Raw genomic sequence first — 25,027 nt, forward strand, 5'->3', positions numbered from 1 at the left:
ATACAAACCATAAGAGACTCTTAATCTCAGGAAACAGACTGAGGGTTGCTGAGGGGTGGAGGGTCAGAGGGATGGGGTGGCTGGGAAATGGACATTGGGGACGGTCTGTGCTATGGTGAGTGCTGTGAATTGTGTAAGACTGATGAATCACAGACCTGTGCCCCCGAAACAAATAATACATTATATGTTAGTAAAAAATTAAAAAAAAATATGCTGGCAATATTTTTATTAAAATACTTAAAATAAAAAATTAAGCCTCACAATCTTCAAGACATACAGTCTCAACTATTTGAGAAACATAACCAACTCGAATGTCTTAGTTTGGGTGTTTGTAGATGCCTGTGGTTTTGTTGCAATGGGGAATCAACAGTATTTTAAAATGTATGTGCCTTTTCCCATAGAATACCACATTTAAGTAAAATCTCAAATGCCATGAATGTATCTGCCACTGATTCTTCAAAGAAAAATACACATTTTTAAAAGTAAGTACCATACTTTCATCAGTATGAAGTAAATTTGGTGATGAAATTACTGGTAAAGAAGACCTGGTGGGAATGTCATACAGGTCTTTTCTTTAATCCCATCAGAATCACTTCCACGGGAACACATGTTCAAGTCTGGAACGTTCGCTGAGAGCAAAGTTTGCTCCTTTGCTTTTAGTCTGCAATGTGGTGTGCAGGTACGCAGAAAACACAGGCTCGCCAGGGTTGTCTGTACTAACCAGGCAACTTTTCCTGCTACAGGCAAAAAGGAAAGGCCCCCGTAATTCAGAACGCAGAATAATTTGTAATTTATGACTCCCAATAGAAAAACTAAGATTTCAGTAGCTGAATATCGAGGGGTCTTTTCCTCCTTCAAAAAACCGTGGCCAGGGGCACTTGTGTGGCTCAGTGGGTTAAAGCCTCTGCCTTTGGCTCAGGTCATGATCCCAGGGTCCTGGGATCGAGCCCCGCATCGGGCTCTCTGCTCAGTGGGGAACCTGCTTCTCTCTCTCTCTCTCTCTGCCTGCCTCTCTGCCTACTTGTGATCTCTGTCAAATAAATACTATTTTTTTTTTAAAAAGCGGCCAATGTGGACATACTTTTAAGAAGAACTTTTGCACAGCAATGTGCTCTAGACCCCTGGCCACGTGGCTAGATTATGTGCAGAACTTGTGTTGCCACAAACCAGCCTGCCACGGAGTGTAGGAGAGGACACTCTTTTCTGGTCTCTTCTCTGAAAAGTCAACAGAATGTCTGAGATGCTTCGAGGGAATCTTCAGAAATATGCTTGCTATTTAGAACTCCCCTGTGGAGAATCCTGAGCTCAGAAGCCAATCCAGTTTCCTGAAAACTGGCAGCTTGGGAGTCAGGACACAGCAGTCAGGTGTGAGTTCCTGTCTACAATTCCCAGCACGAAGCAACCTGTCTGACCTGGGGAAAACCTGGCCCAGCAGCACACTGTAGCAGATAGATAAAACAGGAGCCATTAAATCCCTTCCCTCAAATAATATATACCGTTCGGTATAATGATCTCTGTTACACACTTACCTTTTTTAATATCCCCGATTATCCCATTTTGTTATAGTCATATTATGGCAAAAAGGAAACACATACACAAAGAAGTCTGTTTTAACCTGAAATAATTTTGTTGATATTTGAATTGCTTTCAGTGGGACATTTGCTTTAAACCACAAGATATCTCCATCTGGATTATTGGAGTACAAAATCTCTTCTCTCCCCCCCTCCCCCAACCAAAACAAGAAACGAACAAAACCCAAGCCCACAACTCAGCTTCAAATAAGTTTTGAAGAAATGAGACTCTAAATATTTACATATGGGTCAGGAAATAAATCACAAAACTATTTACAAAAATACACAAGCTTATATGCATTAACAATTTACACCAGTTCACAAAAATATTAAAACATAAAAAAAAACACTATATAAATTAAAGTTAAGAGCTCAAAAGTATGATCTAAGACTTCCTAGGGTGCTTCTCTCATGCAGGTCATGGCTGGAAAATCAGGTTTTGCTACCTTAGAATCTAAACTGTAAAACAACCAGTTTTATTCTTTGAACACTAACAGTACTAATCAGGAAAGGAAAAAAGACCCTCTGTGCACACGGACATTAAAATATACCATTCCTGACGTTTCCGTAACACACAGTACTGAAAATCACATGCCTCTAACCATTTGGAAGTAAACTTTCTGACATACGTTTGCTTTCATTATTTCCTTACACACACTGCTCAGATGATACTTTGCCAACATAATGAAGGGTGACTGACGAACAGGGCTGGGAACAGATAAATGGACTTTGCAGGCTCCTAATTTTTAAACTCAAGGGGCAAATTTCCAATTTACATTGTATGCATCCATTGCTGCTTCAAATGTGGTTTCCTCCCGTTCTACATCTGCTCACACTGATGGATGGTCCCGCCTGTCGACAGAGTCAGTGCTAGACTTTTTCAACCTGACCCCGACTTTAAAAACAAAATGCTTTGCCATTATGAAAGTGTGCAGGCCCTATCCATGGGACCATCCTTAAAAGAAAACTGAATACAGTTAAGTCTCGGGTGAAATTAATAAGAAAATGGCACCTCGGGGGCTATTAGCAAAGTCTCTGGCCAGACATCTAGGGAATATTTGTTTCAATCAAACCAAACTGTGACATCAGAGTTTTGCAAAATAATGATGATGATAATAATAATAATAATAATAATAAAATAAAATTTGGAGACATGGTTATCAAAATACCAGTAGAATTAAATTATGGGTTTAATGCATTAGGCAGCTCCATTTCTTTGATCATAATTTGAATATTACTGTGAAGTCACACACAAGGTGAACAGTGCTGAGTTCACCTGGTTCAGTGACCTGCCATGCGATTTCTGGGGAAAGATACAGGCAAAGTCCCTCAAAAAACTGGATCCAAAGTTAAGGCCATTTCCACATACATTAAATGAAACAACTCTGGATTTTACCTAAAGTTGGTGTTTCACAATTATACCAGTAATTGGGGTCATTATTCTGTATTCCAAATATTCACCTGATATTTCTAAGCCCATAGGACATAAATAAAGCAATTGTTTTGAGGAATTCACCTCAGTATTCATGAAATAGACTTAGGTTCAGGAGTAAACAATGTGTGTGACCACAAATCCACAAATTTTAAAACTGGACAGGACTCTTCAGCGGCTTCCTTCTGGGCTCTCAGTTACTAACGCCATCTGTACCTCCTCGTCATACCGGCTCCTTCCTGTGCTCCATGCTGCTGGTGAGAACTTACGGGGTGTGTGTGATCTCAGAGGGGCCATGGGTTGCCTACCTGACACAAGATGGTTAAGGTTAAAACAGAAAAGAAAAAAAAGCGCTGCATATTCGCCAAGGATCCAACTCCTGTATGTAGCACCTGATGTGTTTCTGTGCTAAAAGGAAATATCCTATTAGGTTCCCTAACTGTGATTCTGCCGATTGGGTCTGCGTACTTGATGGAGAGACATGCCCACAGACCTTTCACAGGTCAGTGTGTCCAGACTGCTACCGTGATCTTTACTGAAGGAATTCCTCTCATCAACTCTGGGGAGACAAAACAAAACCTTATAGAGTATTTCCACATATAAATAAATGTGTTCTTAAAACTTTATTTTTTTCTAAATATAAACCCTTAATATGCAATCACATGATTTTCTTTTAAATTAAAAAAAAAAGAAAGAACTGGCATGAATCCTAATCTTTATACAACTTCACAGCAATAATAGCAGCATGAATTTAGCCTCTTAAAAAGATTTCTTCCTTTGCTCTAAAGAAAAGTTAATTCCAAGTTTTAAAAAGCCAGAGCAGCAATCATCCAGTAAATGGAATGATATTCTCCTAGTGTCTTCTACAAACTGAGCTTTTAAAACATGTGAATGTATAAAACTCAAGTATGATTGAGAGTTATGGAATGCAAGGACAATCTAAACTTGTTTGTTAATACAGGACGGCCTGGTCGGTCTGGTGTGGACATTGTTGGAGCAGGGGGAGGGGGTGGGAGATGGGAGTGGAGGCAGGCCAGACAGCTGTCCGACCAGAATGTGACTTTCAAAAGGAAGTCCAGGGTATTCCACACATGTAACATGCCCACGGGCTTGTAAGGACTAGACCTGAAATGCTGGTGTAAAAATGGCAATTACAGGAAGACTGTGAGCGCATGGCACACAGGTCCCTTAGGACGCACACGGTCACAGACCGGGATTCTGACTGCTGAGATGGGGCGGTGTGCGGAGTGAAACTGTTGCAGGGGCTTTCAGCTAACAAATAATTCATCGCCTCTTTAACAGTCCCCAAGAAACCTGTACTCTGGTTCAGAAACAAAAATCAACACGTAAATGTGTAATCATGATAAATTATATGTATTTATCCAGTCAAGTCATGCTGGGTTTTTTCCCCCACCCCAATTTGGGAAAAAGAAAAAAAAAAGTTGCTTTAGGAGAACAAATGACATGAAATGTTTTACCAGGATTACTATTTACCAAATATTATTGAGAAAAACAAAAACAAAAACTGAAGGCAGGCGACACGTTAGAAGCACTGACAGGGTTTTACAGTGCTAACGACGTTCACCGACTTCTGCCTAAGAAGTTTCTTTACTCCTGACTTTAGAATCCCTTCTGCAGCTGACGTCAGCCTGCCCACCCACTGCGAGGAACGACTCTGAGAAGTAAGAACGTAAAATAGGTGGTTCAGCCTGGATCTAAATGGCCTGACATTTTACAATGGGTCTTTATTAGATGCTTAAAGTCTTCATTCCTTTATTATTATTTTTCAAATTATAATGTGCTAATTGTCTGCCGGACTCATCTGAAGGATAAGGGAGAAGTTTTTCTCCACTGTAACTTAACGCACGAAACCCTTCAAAGTCAGGGAGAATAAAGGGACAAAAACCAAGTGGCGACCTGGGCAAGCTGCATGGCTACTGAGAAAGTTAGTAGAAATGCAACAAAAATGCAAAAGCCTACCAGGAACTAGACATAAACCGCTTTGCGCTGTGTAGCAAATATTAAGAAGGACAAGGTTAAATTCAAATTCAGTTAAAGGCAGTCCTCAGGCTCTGACACATTAGCCCCATACGGCAAGTAAGGTCTGTGACAACTTCTTCACTAGGTTTTCAACACAGTGCTTTACAATCATTCAGATCTCTTTTAATGACAAAAATCACAGCCTAGAGATGGAAGAGATGGTGATGAAGCAGGGAAGGGGAAAAAGATGGTGATTTTTCTTGGTTGTTGTTGTTGTTTTTAATGTGGTCGGGGAGTGGGGGGGGATTGTAGCTTTTTTTTTTTTTTTTTTTAAATCTTTTTGGTTACTGAAAAAAATAGAACAGTCCACTGTCCAGCAGAGGCTGCTTCAACTCTATTGCTCCAGGGCTCATTCTGCATGAATCTGTGTTTCAGGGTGCTGCAAAGACAACTCTGTGGGCAGGAAGGCCCCCTGGCCCAAAGCTGTAGCATATGTCCTGTTTTGCAGGTGGGGAAAGCCGGAGGGCACATAGGTTCCCACAGCTCCTCCTCCAAAGCCTCCTCGCTGGTGCTGGGGTGGGGAGTGGTAGCCCTCCAGGTTATCATACTGGGACACAACAGTCACACTGCTCTGGCGCTTGCCATGTGTTTGGTATTGGTACAGCACACCGGGGTCCCTCTCCACGTTCTGAGTATGATGGAGTTTCAGGCTATGACTCCTCTCCGGTTTCGGGGGTGGGACTACTGACGGGGGGAGGTGCTCCTCCTCCTTGTAGCAGTCTCTGGAGTGTTTCTCTGGGGCAGGAGGCTGCCTAGCCCGAGGCCTCTCGAGCTCTTTGGAGAGCCTCACCTCTTTGTGGTTCAGTCTGAGAGACTCCTGCTCCGATGTAATATATTTCCCTCCAGAGTTATGGTAGCTGACTGGCTCAGAAGTGTCTGGAATCCCTTTGGGCCCATAATCTAACTGGCCAGCTCCTTGTGGGTATGGCGGCCCATTTTTTGATTCACATAACTGCCTATGGCTTGCTTCCTGATGGGCCCTGTGCTCAGGGAGACTACAACCCATGTCGTGAAGCTTCCTGTTCCTGAGGCTACTTTGCTTCTGAGGGAGAGTGGGTTTCTCTGGCGGTCCATTGCCGTATCCTCCATGGTGGTGGGCTCTATCGAACTCTGGCTCTGGATGCTTTCTATAGAAGCGGTCCTCTCCCTCAGGACTGACGACCTTGGTTGGATGTCGCCCCTCCTTTCCCTCTGCCACCGAGAGAAGTCCAGTTTTCCCAGGATCTGATTTACTACGGAGGTGGATGACATAGATCCCACCCAAGTCATCTTGCATGGCTGGGGTCATGTTATCATACTGGGACATAACAGGCCCCTTCACCTTCTGCCGAGCACGGCTCTCTCTCCGGATGGATTGCATGCGGTATTTTTCCATGTCCTCAAGATCCCACGAGGTGTATGTGTGCTTTACATCAGCAGCTGGGGGCATGTTGACTACGCTGTGGTCATTACCAGAGAAATAGCCAGTCACGTTGGCCCGGGGACGTGGGAGCAAACCAGCGTAAGTGTGCAAGTGCTTTCCTTGCAACCTAGGATTGTAGAAGGCAAAATCGCGATTGGGTAGACGGTGGAGGGGCCTCAACTGTACCGTGCTGTAAGCATCCACGTCACACAGGGCTCCTTCTGGACTGTAATAGGAACTAGAAGAACTGGAGTAGGGGCTATACCGGTAGTGGACCCGACCATTCTCGAAGTAAGGCTGAAGCTGAGTGACATGATAATCTGAGCGGGCCTGCGAGGACTGATATGGCTTATACTGGTACAGGGGTCTTGGGCAGTAGGCTGGTTCGTCATCTGGGGGGACTTCTGTCCGTGAAATGGGAACAGAGCGAATCATGGAAGATGGAGGGGCATGGAGAGACTGTACCCTCCGGATGGTAGGGTACGGGGGAATATCTTCAGGGTAGCAACTACTCCTAATTGTGGGGCCTAAAGAAGATACATACTCCACTCGGCTGCATGGTTTGGAGTGGTGTCCAGATGCATTTCTTCCCGGGGCCACGTATGTGTTATAACGAGGTCCTATGGAGGCTGGTGGCTCTGATCTGGCACCGTACACTTGGTGTTGCTCCAATTTATTATGATGTGGAGGTACGCTCTGGGGACGGTACTGGCAGTTGGGATTCATACTGAAATGCACACAGTTTTCTGGCCCAAAGGGTTCAGGGGTGACATCAGGCCTGGCAAAGGTGGAGTAAGTTGTTTTCTGTGAAGCATGCTTAGGTTGTGGGATGGGAATTGGTAAAGGCAGACCGTCATCCATAGAAGCTGGGGACGCGGTGGCGAAGGGATGGTAACCGGAACTGCTGGGAGCATCTGCGCCACTGGAGTGGAGGGCAGCGGCGATCTTACTCTCCATCGTCCTGGTGGGAGGAACTGGCATGGGAAAGCCACAGGAGGAGTACACGGGGACAGAGTCGGCGCGCAGGTGCAATGGTGGGGCCCTGGCACCCTCCCGCACCTTTTCGGGAAGGCTCGGTTGGAGAGCAGGGGCAGAAACGGGACACTGAGCAGCTGCGCCGCCATCACCGACAAGGATGGGTGCAGGATCGTCCGTGACTCTGGGGTCAGGGGGTCTCTCTGGAGCTGGAATCACTTGAACCTATTGAAAGACAGTTATATCATGAGCTTGGAATCAATTACTATTCAATCTGTAACCCACAAGTTGAGGCTATCTGGATGGTAGCTTGAAACTCTCCAAGCCATGTGGTTGCGCTGGACATGACAGGAGGCTAATCTGCCCGCACGTCCAGGAAGCAGTCTGTGCTGCCACCTGGTACAAGAGCCATGGCTATCTTTGGGAAACTGTTCTAATTTGTGACAGGCTTTAAATGTGAGGTGAGGTTGCCTGTGGCAGCAACTTAGTGTCCAGATCAAAAGAGAGGTGTAAAGTATAGTCAAGCTTAAAGACATATACCTAGTCTACTGGTCTCAACACCAAGCACATTTTGTTAAACAAAGAGGGTTGATTCTAGCTGGAGAGATTTATGAAGTGACTCACAGCTGTACATAGTGACACTGGTCCGAGAGACATTCAGACCAATCGGTTACTGTCACTCCCCACCCTCTACTCCACCCTGGTCCACAGCAGCTGACGCCAAACATGACCCTCACAGCAAGGCTGCAAATGTGCTATCCCTGAGAAGCAGCTGCTAGAAATAGCATCCTCCACTCAAGTCTAGATAGCAAAGTCCTTTTAGTTCAAGATGACCACAAAGCACATGGGGCACTTTTTTAAAATCTGAGAAAGTTAGAAAGAAATTTTAGCTTTCTGCATCCAATATTCTCTCATCAAAACAGAAGCTTGATTATAAAACAACCTGCTGGCTTATGCTAAGGAAATAACAAAATGACCTAAAACACTGTCAGCTCTTACATTTCTAAAAAGTCTGCAAGGCAGAAAGCCTTCCAAATGTATTGAGAATAAAGCACATTCACCGTGCAGATGTGAATCACTGGCAGAGGGTGGGTTAAAAACGACTTGCCCAAAGTCACACTGCATTAGTGATGGAGTCGGGAGGGGGGTGCGGGGACCAACCCACAGCCCTGACACCTGAAGCCCAGTCTGACGTATTTGATCATGAGCTCCTTGTAGTTCTATGAAGAAACTACCCGGATGCTTTAGGAACAAAAGGCAGCAGGTATGCACTAGAATCACTGAATGACTGCTCCTTCCTCAGAGAAAAACTGGCATCAACGCAAAGGCAGGTCCAACCTCAGACAGGAAAGGTTTCATGGAAACTGCCACAGGACTTCAGATAAATGTCCTATCTGACTCAAAGGGAACAGCACACCCTGCTGAAAAGTGACATACCTTTGGAAAAAGTACATTTCATCTCCCCAACTCCCTCCCCTTCTTACCTTGTGGGAATTATTCAGTCCCACACTGGCGGCTGTTTGTACCTGCCCCACGACCGGCAGCTGCTCGCCTGATCTCTGGGAAGGAGGCGGTGGGAGGGGACGATTAGTCCTTGGAGGGCGCTGAAGGGTGGCAGTGGCGAAATCAGCTGCAGTGGCTTGTTCAGCCACATCCCAGCTGGCTTCCCTGGTGCTCATCTCGGCTGTTGCTGGAGCAGCGGTCATGTAAGCCATGGCGGCCGTGCTGGGATTCTCTTCAGGGGACCCAGAAGGAGGGTAGCTTTTGTCCCGAGGCAAATTAGAAGGTGTGGGCGATTTGTCTGCAAGTTCTGAAGGGTGATGATGGGGTTTATCCACACCTGCACCAAGATACGAAGGAGGCTGATCTCCACTGTAGAAATGAAGCTGACACTGGTCCTGTTCCATAAAAGAGACGGTTGGCATATTGGTCTTCCCAGACTGATCTTCAGGGAAACTCAGGGGATCATCCGACTTAGAGTCTGTTAAGGGAACTGAAGTGATTCTGGCCTTGTCTGGGTCCCCAGGTAAATAGGTTCGATGTGGATGATTCCCTGGGAAGTCGGCCTGGTGGAGCTGCTCCCCAGATTCCGTTGCACTGGCATAGGTAAGATTCCCAGTGGCGGCCAGATCTGGAATAGGCTGGTCACAGTTCCCAGATACATTGTTCTGGACGTGGAACTCCTCTGCTGGCCTATCAGTTTGGAAATAGGCTTTATCTAGAGTAACGCTAGAGTAGGAACTAGGCAGTTTCTCTTCTGCTGCAACCACTGCTATGTCTCCGTAATTTGTGTAAACAGCCTGGGAAGTCCCTGGTCTCCTCAGTGACTGGGTTGAGGCTTGCTGCGCAGACTCAGCTAACGCTAGCGCCAACAGGCGGGCAACGTTTTTCGGAGGCGGTGGTGGTGGGATAAGAGAGACTGAACTGACAGGAACGGAATCCTGAGGGGGGTCATGGGTAACTGCTCCTGGTGGGAAATTGGGAAAAAAAATGAGAGTGAAAAAGTAGCTTGAGTTATCCTATACGGAAAGCCAAACTCTCCCCATTTGATCACTAAAAAGTAGATGCCTTCCATTTTTCAAAACGGCAATCCATGATCTTCTGTCCCACATGCAAATGCTGGAGAAAACACATCTGGTTCAGAAGGAAAACTGAAACCAAGTGCTTAAAGATTGCAATTTCCTCTTGAATTGCTACAGAGATGGGGGGGGGAAAAGCAGGTCCCTCATCTGGCTCAGAAAAGACTGCTTAGAAAACAAGCTTCAAGTGCCTGCAGATTGTTATTAAAGATAGTTTTTACATCTGATGGTGTAGGCTGGCTGGTTAACTTGTAAGGCTATAATATCTTTTATTAGAAAATAAAATCAAGAGCTACGAAGTTGTGCAAAAGTTATCCAGGAATTCTGACTGTCCAAAGACAAAAGGGGACATTATGAAGGTCTGAAGCAGGGCCACTGGCCCTTTGGGGAATTTCTGTTTGATTGACTTTAACTTAGGGCTTTGAGCCATCAGCACCACCCAGAAAAACATTCTCTTTGATTAAAGGCTAGCTGTGGAGTAAATTTCTCTCTTAAAAGGCACAGATGGCACACAGGGCTGGAGATCCCTCTTAGCTTAAGGAAAGAATGGAGGAAAACAAATGGTACCTGTCTGAGTCTGTCCAGAAGGTACAGCCTTACTCTGACTGCTCGCGACGACCTGCTCCTCTTTCCCTGGCGACTCTACTTCTGCAGCAGCCCCCTGCTCTAGGGGCTGGACTTCACATTCACATGCTCCTTGGGCGTCTCTCTCACTGGTTTTCATCTTTACTACCTGGGTGGGGGATCTATTTATGGCCTCACTGTCTTCCACACTTTTGCTCCAGGTTGGAGAAGATGCACTTGGAGCTGCCGTATTTGACACGGTCCCGATGACTTCTGATACCCGGGCGGGAAGAGTCACTGAAATTGGCTCAGATATGTTTATAGAAGGTGATTTGCTTAATTTTCGTCCAATCTTTGGAGAAAAAGCGTAGACGACCTTTTCGGTGAATGAGGATGGCTTGGATGATTTCTCTTCCGTTGGGCTCAAGTCCAGGGTAAAGAATGGACTCAGTTTCTCCTGAAGAGGAGAGACGGCTTCAGAACTTGCAGTGCTTCCTGGTGTCTGAGACTGGCTACCGCCTGCTTCCGTATCCTTTTTGTTGGAGCTTATTTTCTCCTGGGAGTATCCTAATGAATCTAGAAAGGAAGCCCCGCTCTCCAGACATTCTGATTCGAGCTTAGGGGGGCTGCACTGAAATGACATTGGGTCGAAATCCAGGCTGGCCACGCCAATGTCCGGTGGGCTCAAGTCAACATCCTCAGCCGCATGAGGAGACATCAGAGCGGGAATGTGCAGCGGCCCTACCTCGTCCTCGCTCTCATTGTCATGGGGCAGGTTATCATAGGAATTACAGCGGTTCCCCAGCATTTCTCCGTTAAAAGAGGCACTCAGTGCATCACTGCTAGACCTGGGTCTTCTGGGTCGGAACAGCTTGGAATCACCTGGCAAAAACGGGTATCAGAGTATGAATGCCTAAGACACATAACACACAATACCATGAAAAGTCACCTACTTAGGACAGCAGGAGGGCACAACGATAGCGTAAGGAAATGTTACTTCTCATCTTCTTTCCAGAAACTGTCTCTTGGGGCAAACGGATGGGACTTCTGAGCCAAATGCTAAGTAACAAAGACATCTGATATCATCAGGGGGAGAATGCAGCCTTTGATGGTTTCAACAGAAAAAAAGACTCAGAACTCTTGGATTCTATTACTAGTCCAACACTGCGACTTTGGGCAAGATTTCTTTCTTTTTGTCTTATTTTATGACTAATCTCATGCATGATTTCTAGGATAGAACTAACCACTTTCAATAGTACTTTGGATATCCCACAGCAAAAGGGTTTTGTTTTTGTTTTTGGGGTGGGGAAAAATCCTCCCTACACTTCTGAAAAGTAAATATGTCAACTAAAAAATTCTCTACAATTCCATAAAACATTTACATATACTTGCTATAGGATTCTTTTCAGATACTTAGAACAATTTCTTTTTTTTTTCTCTAATAAGAATAGGCTTTAAGTCTCTCAGGCAGAACCTTCAATCACAATTTTATGATATTGCTATACATCTGCTGGCAACACAGGTCTTTGAGCTCAGCATTCTATTTCAACAGTTAGAATCACCATGGTGAAAATGTGCTCTACAGAGGCAGAAATTGCCTTAACACAAATACATTCACTAATGTGTTGACTACTTATACAATTAATCTCTACTAAAACGTTATTTTCTGCTTAATCCTGGCATCTATCCAGCCCACTTCATTGTATCTATGAACCAGTCTCTTAACTGTAGTAAAATGGAAAATCTCGGAAAACCCTTAAGATGTCAGACACCCAACTAAAGGGATGTGTGAGGATTTCTTGAAATAAGCAGAGCTGTCGGTCGTTGAGGATCTGGCAGTTAGAAGAGTTAATAAATGAAGATGAGAAAGTCGACCAGGATGATGACACCCCAGGGTACCTCAAAAGAAAAAATGATCCCAATATCAACAGATGAAGAAAAGGCCGTGGGAAATCAGTTTAGCTCTCGGGTTATTTTTGTAGAAAAGGCCCTTTTTACAATCCTGCTGTATAAGCCAACATAAAGTGAAGGATGTTGTATTTACTATTATGACAAGGTTTTGTCAAAAAAGCCAGATCTCCTTCCAATTGAAGTAATCCTTTGTTCATTCTAAAATTAGTACATAATTACAACTATACCCCAACTTTTGTTAATTAAGGGCTAAAAAAACCCTTATTTTCATAATTTTTAGTTTTGTCAAGTTGCAATCAAACCTTTTTATATCCTTTACTAAAATGTTGGTCCCCTTTTTAAGAGGATTCACGTCTAAGTTTTCTTCTCCTTGTACAGAGGATCCCATCTTCAGATAATGAGGGCTCCCTATAATCAATCTCGTCTATGAAATTTAATGTCAGGTTAAGTGATTTACAAGACAAAAGACTGATGTGAATATCAAAACTGTTTAATCTTATACTTTGTAAAATTTTGCTTTCATGAAATCTAAAAGAAATACTAACAGCATCATTTTCCACTGGGCTTTAATAAATGTAAGTGGTTACCTATTTTTAGGTACACTGATTAGCAATCATGTCAACAGTGAAGAGATTAGAGCCTGGTACCATAAGAAGACATCGATGGACAGTACGAAATAGATATGATTATTGTCTAGGAGTGGTAGTCTGTAGCCTATTTATATATGTATTTATCAAATATACTCAATTGTTGTGTTCTTTTATGAAATACGGAATAAAACAACTGATGTTTTTAGTCTTACCATCGACTGCATGGAGAGAAGTAAGGGATTCTTCACTTTTAGCTGAACGGAGTGTTCCTTCTGCCCTGCCACCTGAAGAATTAAACCAAACCGTGTGAGGTTTTATCCACTGCTACTGCTACATATGTAGAGAAAGGAACAGCGTTCTTCTCTACACATATTTAAATTTCCAAGGGTGATTATCTATACATATTCAATTTAAGCAGCATATTGAATAAGGCGCTGTATTGTTTTCACATGGTTTCCGGTGTGAAAAATCCCTTTTCTGAAGGATTATCAACTTGAGAATAGAGATGAATTTTAAAACATCTTCCTTTTTTATTTTCTAAAGACCAGCATGATGGCTTAGGATGGTATCACACTAGATTAACGGTGAGCCCTAAATCCACTCAGGGTGTCCTTTTCAGTAGAGAGGACCCAGAGAGATGGAGAAGCAGGCCAAGTAAAGATGGAAGCAGAAACTGGGGTGATGCCACCACAAGCCAAGGAATGCCAGGAGCCACCAGGAGCTGGAAGAGGCAAGGAAGGATTCTTTCCTGGACCCTTTGGAAGGAAAATGGCCTTGCTGACACCTTGATTTCAGACTTTTAGCCTACAGAACTGTGAGAAAATAAATTGGTTGTTTTAAGTTGTTTAAGCACCCAATTTGGAGCACTCTGTTCTGGAAGTCCTAGGAACCTAACACAGTGCCTTAATTACGTATGTCCAATCTTATTTGTTAGATATTCTCATTGGCCTCCCAGCACTACTCAACACTGGTGATGCTTTTCTCTTTAAGCTCCTCCTCCATTATTTCGGGGGACAGTGCTCATCTCTTTTGTTCTTTGCCTACCCTTTTAATCATTTCTTCTTACTTTCATGACTACTCTACCTTTTCTGGTCTTTCCAAAACCGCTTTTCTCCAGATCCAGTTTTTAACCTGCTCCTCTCACTCAACAGGCTCTCCCATAAACTATATCATTAGGGTTTGCTGACGACTTACAAATCTGTATTTCCCGTTATAGTAAACTCCTTTATTGAATTCCAGGCCCATACTACTGATCACCTCTTGGGCATGTCCAACCCACTATGTCCACAATAAACACATCACTTCTCTTCTCCTAACTGTCACTCCCTACATGAATAACGGCACTGCCACCTCCTTAATCATTTAATCAGAACCTGAAAATTATCTTTGCTCCTCTTTGTTTCTCATCCTTCACAATCATTTGGTCACACAACCTTGTAGATTCTACTTCCTAGTATCTCTCAAATCTATTTCCCACGTCTACTGCCACTGTGTACCCCAGACACTCACTGTTTCTTGGTTGTCCTCCTGTAACTATCTCTTGTCCACCTGTAACACCACCTGTAACTGGACAGTTACTGTCCAGTGTCCAGGATTATCTCTCCTCGTACATTCCCTGTACTGCTGCTGAAGTCCTCTCTCTATACCCTACACGGAACCATGTTACATATTAAAGCCACAGGATAACCCCCAAAGGAAGACAGGACAAAACCAAAACCAAAACTCTTTGGCAAGCACTGGAGGCCCCTGATGACCTCTCTCTGAACCATGATCTACCCAGCCACGTTCCCTGCTTCACACACTTAGCACACACTGTGCTCCCATTTCCTGAAATGCATTTCTCAGTTGGTGATCACGTGAATCCTTACTTATATTTCAAAACCCAAGTCACAGGGTAGATTTCTAACCACTAGCCTTCTTCCCCTTAGGAACTGACAAGTCCTACTGTAAAAGCCTCACACAAATACCTATTTCAATTGGTATGATTCTGCATGAAATTTATTTTCTTACGCAGTTTCCCAAGTAGGTCTCTGAAGGCAGCCTCTTCTATCTGAGAGGCTGCTATCTAAATATTTAGCACATGTTTAGTACATGATTGCAAACTGAATGATGAACTAAATGAATTAAACATTATATTTCTAACATTCAGGTACTATTGTCCTTCCTAGCTTCAGAAGCTGTTAATATAATAGTTTTTAAATTATTTTTTAAAAGTAGTATTTGCAACAACAGTAATAGATTTACTTGATCCAGTAAGATACTCTCACCAATGAGTTATCCCATAAAAAAGATCGATTCCTTGGTTATAAGAGTTAAAAACTTAAAAGGCATGTTAAAACATGGTTTTGTCACATTTCAAATATATAAAAATACAGATTAATAAAAATAAAACACCATAGCAGTCATTTTTTTATTAATAGCACACAACCATGTTATGAATTTCAATCACATCCACACTCTATATAATCTGCAATTTCCACAAGAAACCAGGCACTTCCACATATTCCCCGCATATTTATGTCTGCGTGTGGGGATGAAGAACTGGTAGAAGAAGACAACTAGTGGCCAGCACCATGGCTGTGGACACATTGTGCTGACGCACACCATCACGACATACTGGGCACCTGTGTGCAGCGTGACGACAGCCGGCCAAGAGGAGGGGTGTGGAGTGGCCACGCCAGCTGCTCTGACAGCGTGGCACAGAACGGCAGGGAGCACCAACCTTTCAGAGCCATGGCCTTCATCTCGGAAGGCTCACTCTCGTTCCGCTGCAGCTTCCGCTTAGAAACAGACGATGATTTCCCCAAGTTGAAAAAGGAACGCCAGCTGCCCACGGGAGATTTTTTCATTTTATTTTGAGGCCTCCTCCTAAGAGAGAGAAAGTAGTCTGTATTAAGATATCCAAGGGGCTGTCTTTATTTAGAGGAAATGAACAAATGATGGAAAGAACCCAACAGCCTAGAGAGGGCACAGCTGGAACAGTACCTGTGTATCACACAGCCACTTCATGTGTGCAAACATGTAGCACACATATCTCTTCTGTCATGTATGTAGCACACATCCACCGTGTCATGTACGTAGCACACATCCCCTTATGCCATGCATGTAGCACACAACCGCTGTGTCATGTATGTAGCACATGTCCACTGTGTCATGTATGTAGCATGCATATCGCTTTGTCATGTACATAGCATACATCCACTTGTGTCGTGTATATAGCACATACCTGCTGTGTCATGTATGTAGCATGCACAGCTGCTGCATATGTGCGTACATGTAGCATGTGTGTGTGTGTGTGTGTGTGTGTGTACAGCACAGTCTACACAGCACAGCTGAACTGTATAGCTAAAGCATGACAAGGTAATAAAATGTATAGATTTGAATATTAATAGCTAGTCACAAAGATAATTTTTATACAAATTTTTATATTTAGATCTAACCTTACAATCAGTGAAATAAGAATAAGAAATATTTAGAAGTAGGAATTATTAAAACTCCAAAATAAAAGAGTTAAAGAAAACAGTTTTGTGTGTGAGTGAACAGAATTAAACCAAAAAAGAAGAAAAGTATTACAAATAATAACTAACATAAATTGAATGCCAGGCACTGTGATGTCTTATGTAGTAGCTCATTTAAAATAAAAATAACTGACAAGCTAAGTACTATTATTCTTAGGTTATAGCCGAGGAAATTATGACACTAAGTCTAAGTAACTTCCTTAATGTTATAAAACTAGTAAATGATGGAGTCAGGGTTGGAGCCCAGTTATATACATATCCAAATACCTGCTCTCTTGACTGCTACACTATAAATTTTTGAAGAAATCATGGAAATGGTGGTAGGCATCAACTTTCTTGCCTTCCTTCAGCCAAGCTGCCCCAACACTGGCAGGAGCCAGTTCTGACACCATCTATCTACCTTGCTAGCACCATTTGCCCCATGCCAGGGTTCCCCTCAGACCAGCCCCACTCAGCCCACCTGTCCCTGCAAGCGCCCCTCCAAAGTGGTTCCTGCCACACTAGTAGGCAGCCTTGGTCAGGATGGAGCCCATTCAAGGCAACTCCTGCCCCAGGGAGGGAAGGTGGCAGCCCTGCCCAGCAGCACACCAGCACACCATGCAGTGAGGGCTGGCCCCACCCACCAGCAACCCTGCAGCAGCCAAAGCCAGGCCTCTCAGATGACTGCACTCAAGTCCAGCTATGCCCACCAGTGTGCCCAGAGTGGCCATGGCTGGTCACTGCAGGCAGCGGGACTGAGAGCCATACCCACCCACCAGCACACCCACAGCAGTCCAACCCAGTTATGACAGGAGAGCACACACAGCCCACACAGGGCACACCCCAGGAGCACCTGGTTCTGATAACCAGGAGGGACTGTACTACTGGGCCCCACAAAACCTTCCTCTAAAAAAGCCACCACTTTAAGACCAGGAGACATAGCTGACTACCTAATACACAGAAAGAAAAATGAAGAGATGGAGGAATATGTTCCAAATGAGGTAACAGAACAAAGCTTCATTAAACGAACTAAACAAAACAGAGATAGACAATTTGCCTGATAAGCAATTTGCATGTTCAAAGTAATGGTCAAAGACACTCACGGGACTTCAAAGGAGAACGGATGGACTCAGTGAGAGCTTCAACAAAGAGATAAAAAAATTTCAAAAGAATCAACAGAGCTGAAAAACAGTAACTGAAGTGAAAAATACACTAGAGGGAATCAACAGATCAGAATATGTGGAAGAATGGATAAGCAATCTGAAGGACAGGGGAGTAGAAAGCACCTAAGCCAAAAAGAAATAAAGAAAAAAAGAACGTTAAGAAATGATGGTTGGTAAAGGGCCCTCTGGGAAACATCGAGCATGCTAACATTTGCATTATGGGAGTCCCAAAAGGAAAAAAAGGGTAAGGGGCAGAAAACTTATTTGAAGAAATAATAGCTGAAAACTTCCCTAACCCAGGGAATAAAATAGATATTGAGGTGGTCCAGGAAGCATAAAAAGCCCCCCAAAAGATGAACCCAGGGTGGTCCACCCCAAGACAAATAATAATTAAAACATGAAAAATTAAAAATAGAGAATTTTAAAAGCAGCAAGAGAAAAACAAATAGTTACATACCAGGAAAACCCCAAAAGGCTATCACCTGTTTTTTAGCAGACACTTTGCAGGACATAAAGAAGTGAAATGATATATTCAAAGTGCTAAAAGGAAAAAAATCTATGGCCAAAAATATTCTACCTGGCAACGCTATCATTCAGAACCAAAGGAGAGATAAGGTTTCCCAGACAAACAAAAGTTCTAAGAATTCATCACTAAACTGGCCACACAAGAAATGATAAAGAGACTTTTTTGAGTAGAAAAGGCCATAACTAGAACAGAAATTATTAAAGGAAAAAATATCATGGGTAAAAGCAAACAAAGATAGTAGACCAATCATTTATAAAGCTAGGATGGGGTGTCTGGGTGGCTCAGTCAGTTAATCATTTACCTTTGGCTTAGGTCATGATCCCAGGATCCTGGGATGAAGTCCCCTATCAGGCTCCCTGCTCAGTGGAGAGTCTGTTTCTCCCTCCTGCTCTACCTCTCCCCTGCTTGTATGCTCTCCTTTCATGCTCTCAAATAAATAAATAAAATCTTAAAAAAAATAAAACTAGTATGAAGGTTAAAAGAAAAGAGTAAAATCAACTATATCTTAAAACTCACTAAAGGGACTCACAAATAAAAAGAAGTAAGATATGATGCCATATACATAAAACGGAGAGAACAGAGTAAAAACACTGTTTTTAGAATGTGTTTGAACTTAAGTGACCATCAACTCAAAATAAACTGCTATATACATAGAATATTATTTATGAACCTCAGTTATTACAATCCTGTAATAACTACACACACACAGAAGAGAAAAGAATCCAAGCATAACACTAAAGAGTCATTAAATCACAAGAAAAAAGAGCAAGAGAAGAACAAAGAAACAGAACTACAAAAATAACCAGGAAGCAGTAAATGGTAATAGTGCATACTTACCAATAACTGCTTTAAATGTAAATAGACTAAATGCTCCAATCAAAAGTCATAGGGTGATTGGATAAAACAACATGACCTACAAGACAGTCACTTCACATGTAAGACACACGCAGACTTAAAGTGAAAGAATGGAAAAAGATAGCCCATGCAAATGGAAGCCAAAAAAAAAAAAAAAAAGTTGGGGTAGCAACACCTACATCAGACAAAACAGACTTTAAAACAAAGACTGTAACAAGAGATAACAAGAGACAAGGCGGGTATTACATAATAAAAAAGAACCAATCCAACTACATGCTGTAACAACTATAAACAGCTATGCATCCAATAAAGGAGCACCTATAAGCAAATATTAACAAACACAAAGGGAGAAACTGACAGTAATATAACAGTAAGGGACTTTAACTCCATTTACATTAAAGAATATATCTTTGATCAAAAAAAATCAAGAAATACCTAATACCTATCCTTCTCAAACTATTCCAAAAAAATAAATAAGGAAGCAATGTTTCCAAATCTATTCTTCGAGGCCAGCATTATCTGGACGCTAAAACCAAACGAAGATACTATAAAACAAAGAAAACTACAGACCAATATTTCTGATGACCATGGAAGCAAAACCCTCAATAAAATATTAGCAAATTGAGTTCAACAACACATTAAAAGGATCATTTACCAAGATCAAGTGAGATTTATTTCAGGGACGGGAGGATGGTTCAATATTTACAAATCGATCAGCATGGTCCACCACATTAACAAAACGAAGAATAAAAGTCATAGGAACATCTCAACAGATGAGAAAAAGCACTTGACAAAATTCAATATCTGTTCACAATAAAAACTCTCAAGAAAGTGGGTTGAGAGGGAACATACCTCTTCATAATAAAGGCCATATACAGCAAACACACAGATAACATCACAGTCAATGGTAAAAGGGTGAAAGCTTGTCCTCTAAGATCAGAACAAGACAAGGATGCACTCTTGCCACCTTCTTTCAACATAGTACTGAAGTGCTAACTACAGCAATCAGACAAAAAAATAAAAAGAAAGAAAAAGAAAAGAAAAGAAAAAAGAAATAGTAGGCATCTGAATTGGCAAAGAAGAAGTAAAGCTGTCACTATTTGTAGATAACATGATACTATATATAGAAAATCCTAGATTCCACCAAAAAACTGGTAGAACTAAAGAATGAATATAGAGTTGCAGACACAAAATTAATATACAGAAATATTTTGCATTTTTTACTGTACTAACACAACTGGCAGAAAAACAAATTAAGAAAACAATCCCATTTACAACTGCATCAAAAAGAATAAAGTATCTAGGAATAAATTTACCAAGGACCTGAAACACCTGTATCCTGGAAACTGTAAGTCATTAGTGAAAGAAATTAAAGATGATACAAATAAAGGGAAAGGTACACCATGTTTATGATTGAAAGAATTAATACTGTTAAAATGTCCACACTACCTAGAGCAATCTACAGATTCAGTGCAATCCCTATCACAGTAGAACTAGAAAAAAAACCCTAAACTTTGTAAGGAACCAAAAAAGACCCTGAACAGCCACAGCAATCTTGAGAAAGAACAAAGATGGAGGTATGACACTCCCAGATGTCGAACCACGCTATAGATGAAACTGTATAGTACTGGCACCAAAAGAAACATGGTTTAATAGAACAAAAGACACCCCAGAAATAAACTTATGCTTCTATGGTCAATTCATCTATGACAAAGGTGGCAAAAACATGCAACAAGGAAAAGACAGTCTCTTGAACAAACGTGTTGGAGAAACTGGACAGCTACATGTAAAACACAGAAACTAGACCACTCTGTTATACCATGCACAAGATAAACTCAGAATAAAGACCTAAATGTAAGGACTGAAACCACAAAACTCCTAAAAGAAAATATATGAAGTAATTCTCAGACATAGGCCTTAGCAATGTTCTTCTGAATCTGTTTCCTCAGGCAAGGGCATGAAAAGCAAAAATAAGCAATTGTGCAAACAAAAACTTGCACAACAAAGCCATATATGAAACAAAATATAATCTACTGAATGGGATAAGATATTTGCAAAAGACATATCCAATAAAGGATTAATATCCAAAATATATAAAAACTCACACAATTCAACATCAAAAAGATGCTCTGATTGAAGCAGAGGACCTTAACAGACATTTTCCCAAAAAAGATATCCAGATGGCCAAAAGACACACGAAAAGACGCTCAGCATCAGTTATCATCATGGAAAAGCAAATTAAAACCACAATGAGATACCACCTCATAGCAGTCAGAATGGCTAAAATGAAAAAGAGAAGAAATAACAAGTGTTGGTAAGGCAGTGGAGAAAAGGAAACCCTCGTGTGCTGCTGGTGGGAATATAAATTGGTGCAGCCACTAGGGAAAATAGTGTGGAGGTTCCTCAAAAAATTAAAAAACAGAACTATGATATGATCCAATAGTTCCACTTCTTGGTATTTATCCAAACAAGGCAAAAACATTAATTTGAAAAGTATACGTTCACTGTAGCTTTATTTAAAATAGCCAAGCTACGGAAGCAACCTAAGTGTCCATCAAGAGAGGAATGCATAGGGGTGCCTGGGTGTCTCAGTGGGTTAAAGCCTCTGCCTTCGGCTCAGGTCATGATCCCACAGTCCTGGGATCGAGGCCTGCACTGGGCTCTCTGCTCAGCAGGGAGACTGCTTCCCCCTCTCTCTCTGCCTGCTTGTGATCTCAGTCAAGTAAATAAATAAAATCTTTAAAAAAAAAAAGAGAGAGATGAATGCATAAAGATGTGGTAGACACATACACACGGGAACAGTTTTCATTCATCTCTTGATGCTGGTTGGGAGATAGCACTATGAGAAGTATTGGTCTATTCTAAGCTTAATATGGAGCCAGTGTCAAATGAGTCATTATCCATTCTTTATTTCCTGAGTAAGTTATTCCAATCCATTTCTTTTTTCTTTGAATGAGAGAGAAAGAGAAAGTATGAGCAAGGGAGAGGTAGAGGGACAAGCAGACTCCCAGATGAGTGTGGAGCCTAACACAGGACTTGATCCCAGGACCCTGAGATTATGACCTGAATTGAAATCAGATGTTTAACCAAATGAGCCACCTAGATGCCCCCAGCTTATTTGTAAATAAATTTCTAGACAACATATGTCAGAGAGAAAAGCACATCCTATATGGTGGAAGTGTATTATTTTTCCCAACAATTTGCCCTTTATAATAAATTTCATCTTCTTTAAAAATGACATGCTGCAGGGCCCCTGGGTGGCTCAGTGGGTTAAGCCTCTGCTTTCAGCTCAGGTCATGATCCGGGGGTCCTGGGATTGAGCCCCGCATCGGGCTCTCCACTCAGCAAGGAGCCTGCTTCCTCCTCTCTCTCTGCCTACCTCTCTGCCTACTTGTGATCTCTGTCTGTCAAATAAATAAATAAAGTCTTTTTAAAAAATGACATGCTGCTATAATGCTTTTTTGAAAATCATTTGTATCATTCCCTATTAATTATCACCTATAATGAATGAGTTTTTCTGGGACTAGCCCAAAATCAATATAGTAATATTAGAACACAACCGTGTAAAAAAAAAAAAAAAAGAACAGAACACTGGACTATGAAAATCATATCACTGAAGAGGATTTAATGAATTTTACCTTTCAAGTGGGAACTCAATTATGGTATGAAACTTCCCCTGAAGTGCAGCAGGTCCTTCTCCGACTTCGATATATTTATTTTCAGTCACAATTGGAGAGTTGACCTGAGCTTGTGTTCGTGCCTGGGCTTCCTCCAATGTTAGCAGCTTGGTGGACGGAGAGGAAACCAGCAATGACTTGGGTCTTGAAAGAGAAGCTTTGGACAGAAAGAAAAGCGATGAAAAGAGTCAAAATTTTTGGCATAGGTAAAAAATGTGAGTGTGCGTACATCAATCTCCATCTGTCTACGTATCTCTGCTCTTTTATTTAAATGGCAAAAACAACAGGGGTTTATAATGGATGAGGAAAAGAAGGATACACACCAGGATGTTAACAATGACACATATATAAATATAAATTCCTTAGGTAATAACTATTTTCCTTTCTTAAAAGATACCAAGCAAGGGCCTGGTATCACTCAGATATCTCAGATTTGGAAAAAATTTTTTTCTTTCACTGTTCCATATTATATAACTTTATATGCATCAATAATAGGTGGCACGGGGTACTTTTTAATGTGTCATAACCTTAGATCATAATAAGGCTAATGCAGTATTCATTAGATACTGAACACCCACAAAGTAACTGTTACACCATGCATTTTGAGAAGTGGACATAAATTACCTGCTTTCTACCAAAGACAGATTTATTCAACTGAGATGAGAAATGCAGTTTTCCATGCCTTTGGAAGTTTATCCCTGTTCCTCATAAACAAAATCTGTGAGGGCCATACCTGCCCCGTCCTGAATGACGGCACTGATTTTCCCACTGAAGAGGACGTCTACATGATTCAGGATGAATTCAACCACTACAGACTGAATTCTCACTTCCATGAAAGCTGCTGTTCCACTGAAGCAGGCAGATTCTATCTGTTTTGATCTGTGGGAGAACCAACATAACCATCAGAGAATCCCAAAGACAGCAGCTTTAAAGGGCATTATTATTATTATTATTGTTAAATGTGTAAACCACAAACAGACCAGAGGAAGAAAGCATACTTTAATACTTTGGCTAAGCCCCACTTGCCTCTTTCAGGGAGATGCTCATAAAAACAGCAGATGAATTTTACTTTTAAAAACTGTCCTCAAGGAACACTGACAAATTAGACTTTGATTTAAGATGACTAGTTCTACTTAAGGTCGTAAGTCAAATGCAACTTACCTTAGCAGGTTTGGAGCCCAAACAATTGCTAGGTTTTTTGCATGCATATTTGTGATGGAACAATAATCAGCTAGAAGAGACAAGTGTCTCATCAGGAACTCCAGCGTTCTGGAAAATGCAATGTAACATATTAATGAAAATAAACAGTATGTAGCAGTATAGGGCATAAAAGCCCTACTAATTAATTTTTAAGATTTCAACAGAAAAATAGAAAAGGAAACCATACAAACTCCAACAGAATTTTTTGTTGCTTCTTAGGTCTGAATATGATTGCCACAGAAGTGTCAGGAGAATATTATGAATCCTATATTCTATACATAGTAATCACATCTCCAGAGTATAAGAAAAAAAAATCTAAGGTAGACACAGTAAGAAATTAACACTTCTGACAGGACTGGTTCCAAGAAAACGGCCTTAGTTTTTAAAAATCTTTAGAAATATTTGCTCCTGGCTGTCAGACATCTAGTTTCAAAATACCAGTGAAGTAAATCTTATAAAAACTAGTTCCTAAACAAATGATATCATGAAGTTATGTTATTCTACTTGTAGCAGCTACACTAATAGGAGAGGATTTAAACTTTTTTTTAATAAAAGGAAACAGTATTTCATAGGCCTAAAAGATTAAAAGAAAAATTGCAGTGGGCACCAAGGGGAGAGAAGAGTTGAGCAACTATATATACATATATACATATACACATGCATACATATTTACACATACACATACATATATACACATACACACATATTTATAGATACACATATATACATATACACATATACATACATATACACATATACACTTATATATGGGGGTGGATATTAAGTAACAGGGCAGAACATTTTTGGAAAGATGGCATGATCAGCTTAAACGCAAGTTAAATCAGATAAACACAAAGAGGTATTACCTAGCAGCTCCTGCTTCTCTCAAAATGTCCCCACCTACTTGTACAGGGATTGAAACTATTAAAGACAATGTATAGGGAACAGAAATTTGAGACAGTTATTTGCAACAGTTATGAAAGTTCAATTGCGGTCAGCATATGAGCCTCCAAGACCAAGATGAGTCCATGGTGAATCTGAGAAG

The 25,027-nt window shown here is 41.6% G+C and overlaps 1 protein-coding gene across 4 annotated transcripts in view; it reads right to left on the minus strand.

Annotated features, from left to right (window-relative positions):
- Nucleotides 1-211: 211 nt before the first annotated feature.
- ARHGAP32 (Rho GTPase activating protein 32) overlaps nt 212-25,027 on the minus strand; it is a 299,252-nt gene continuing 274,436 nt past the window's right edge. For all 4 annotated transcript variants that reach the window (XM_059184831.1, XM_059184839.1, XM_059184850.1 and 1 more), the window contains 8 exons: nt 23,944-24,051; nt 23,516-23,661; nt 22,744-22,939; nt 15,787-15,932; nt 13,277-13,348; nt 10,567-11,445; nt 8,905-9,887; nt 212-7,645 (listed from right to left, as the gene is read on the minus strand). In XM_059184831.1, coding sequence (XP_059040814.1) covers nt 5,393-7,645; nt 8,905-9,887; nt 10,567-11,445; nt 13,277-13,348; nt 15,787-15,932; nt 22,744-22,939; nt 23,516-23,661; nt 23,944-24,051 — 4,783 coding nt within the window. In that variant the 3' untranslated portion in view covers nt 212-5,392. The remainder of the gene's footprint in view (nt 7,646-8,904; nt 9,888-10,566; nt 11,446-13,276; nt 13,349-15,786; nt 15,933-22,743; nt 22,940-23,515; nt 23,662-23,943; nt 24,052-25,027) is intronic.

This window comes from Mustela lutreola, chromosome 1 (assembly GCF_030435805.1).
Source record: "Mustela lutreola isolate mMusLut2 chromosome 1, mMusLut2.pri, whole genome shotgun sequence".
NCBI classification, from domain to species: Eukaryota; Metazoa; Chordata; class Mammalia; order Carnivora; family Mustelidae; genus Mustela; species Mustela lutreola.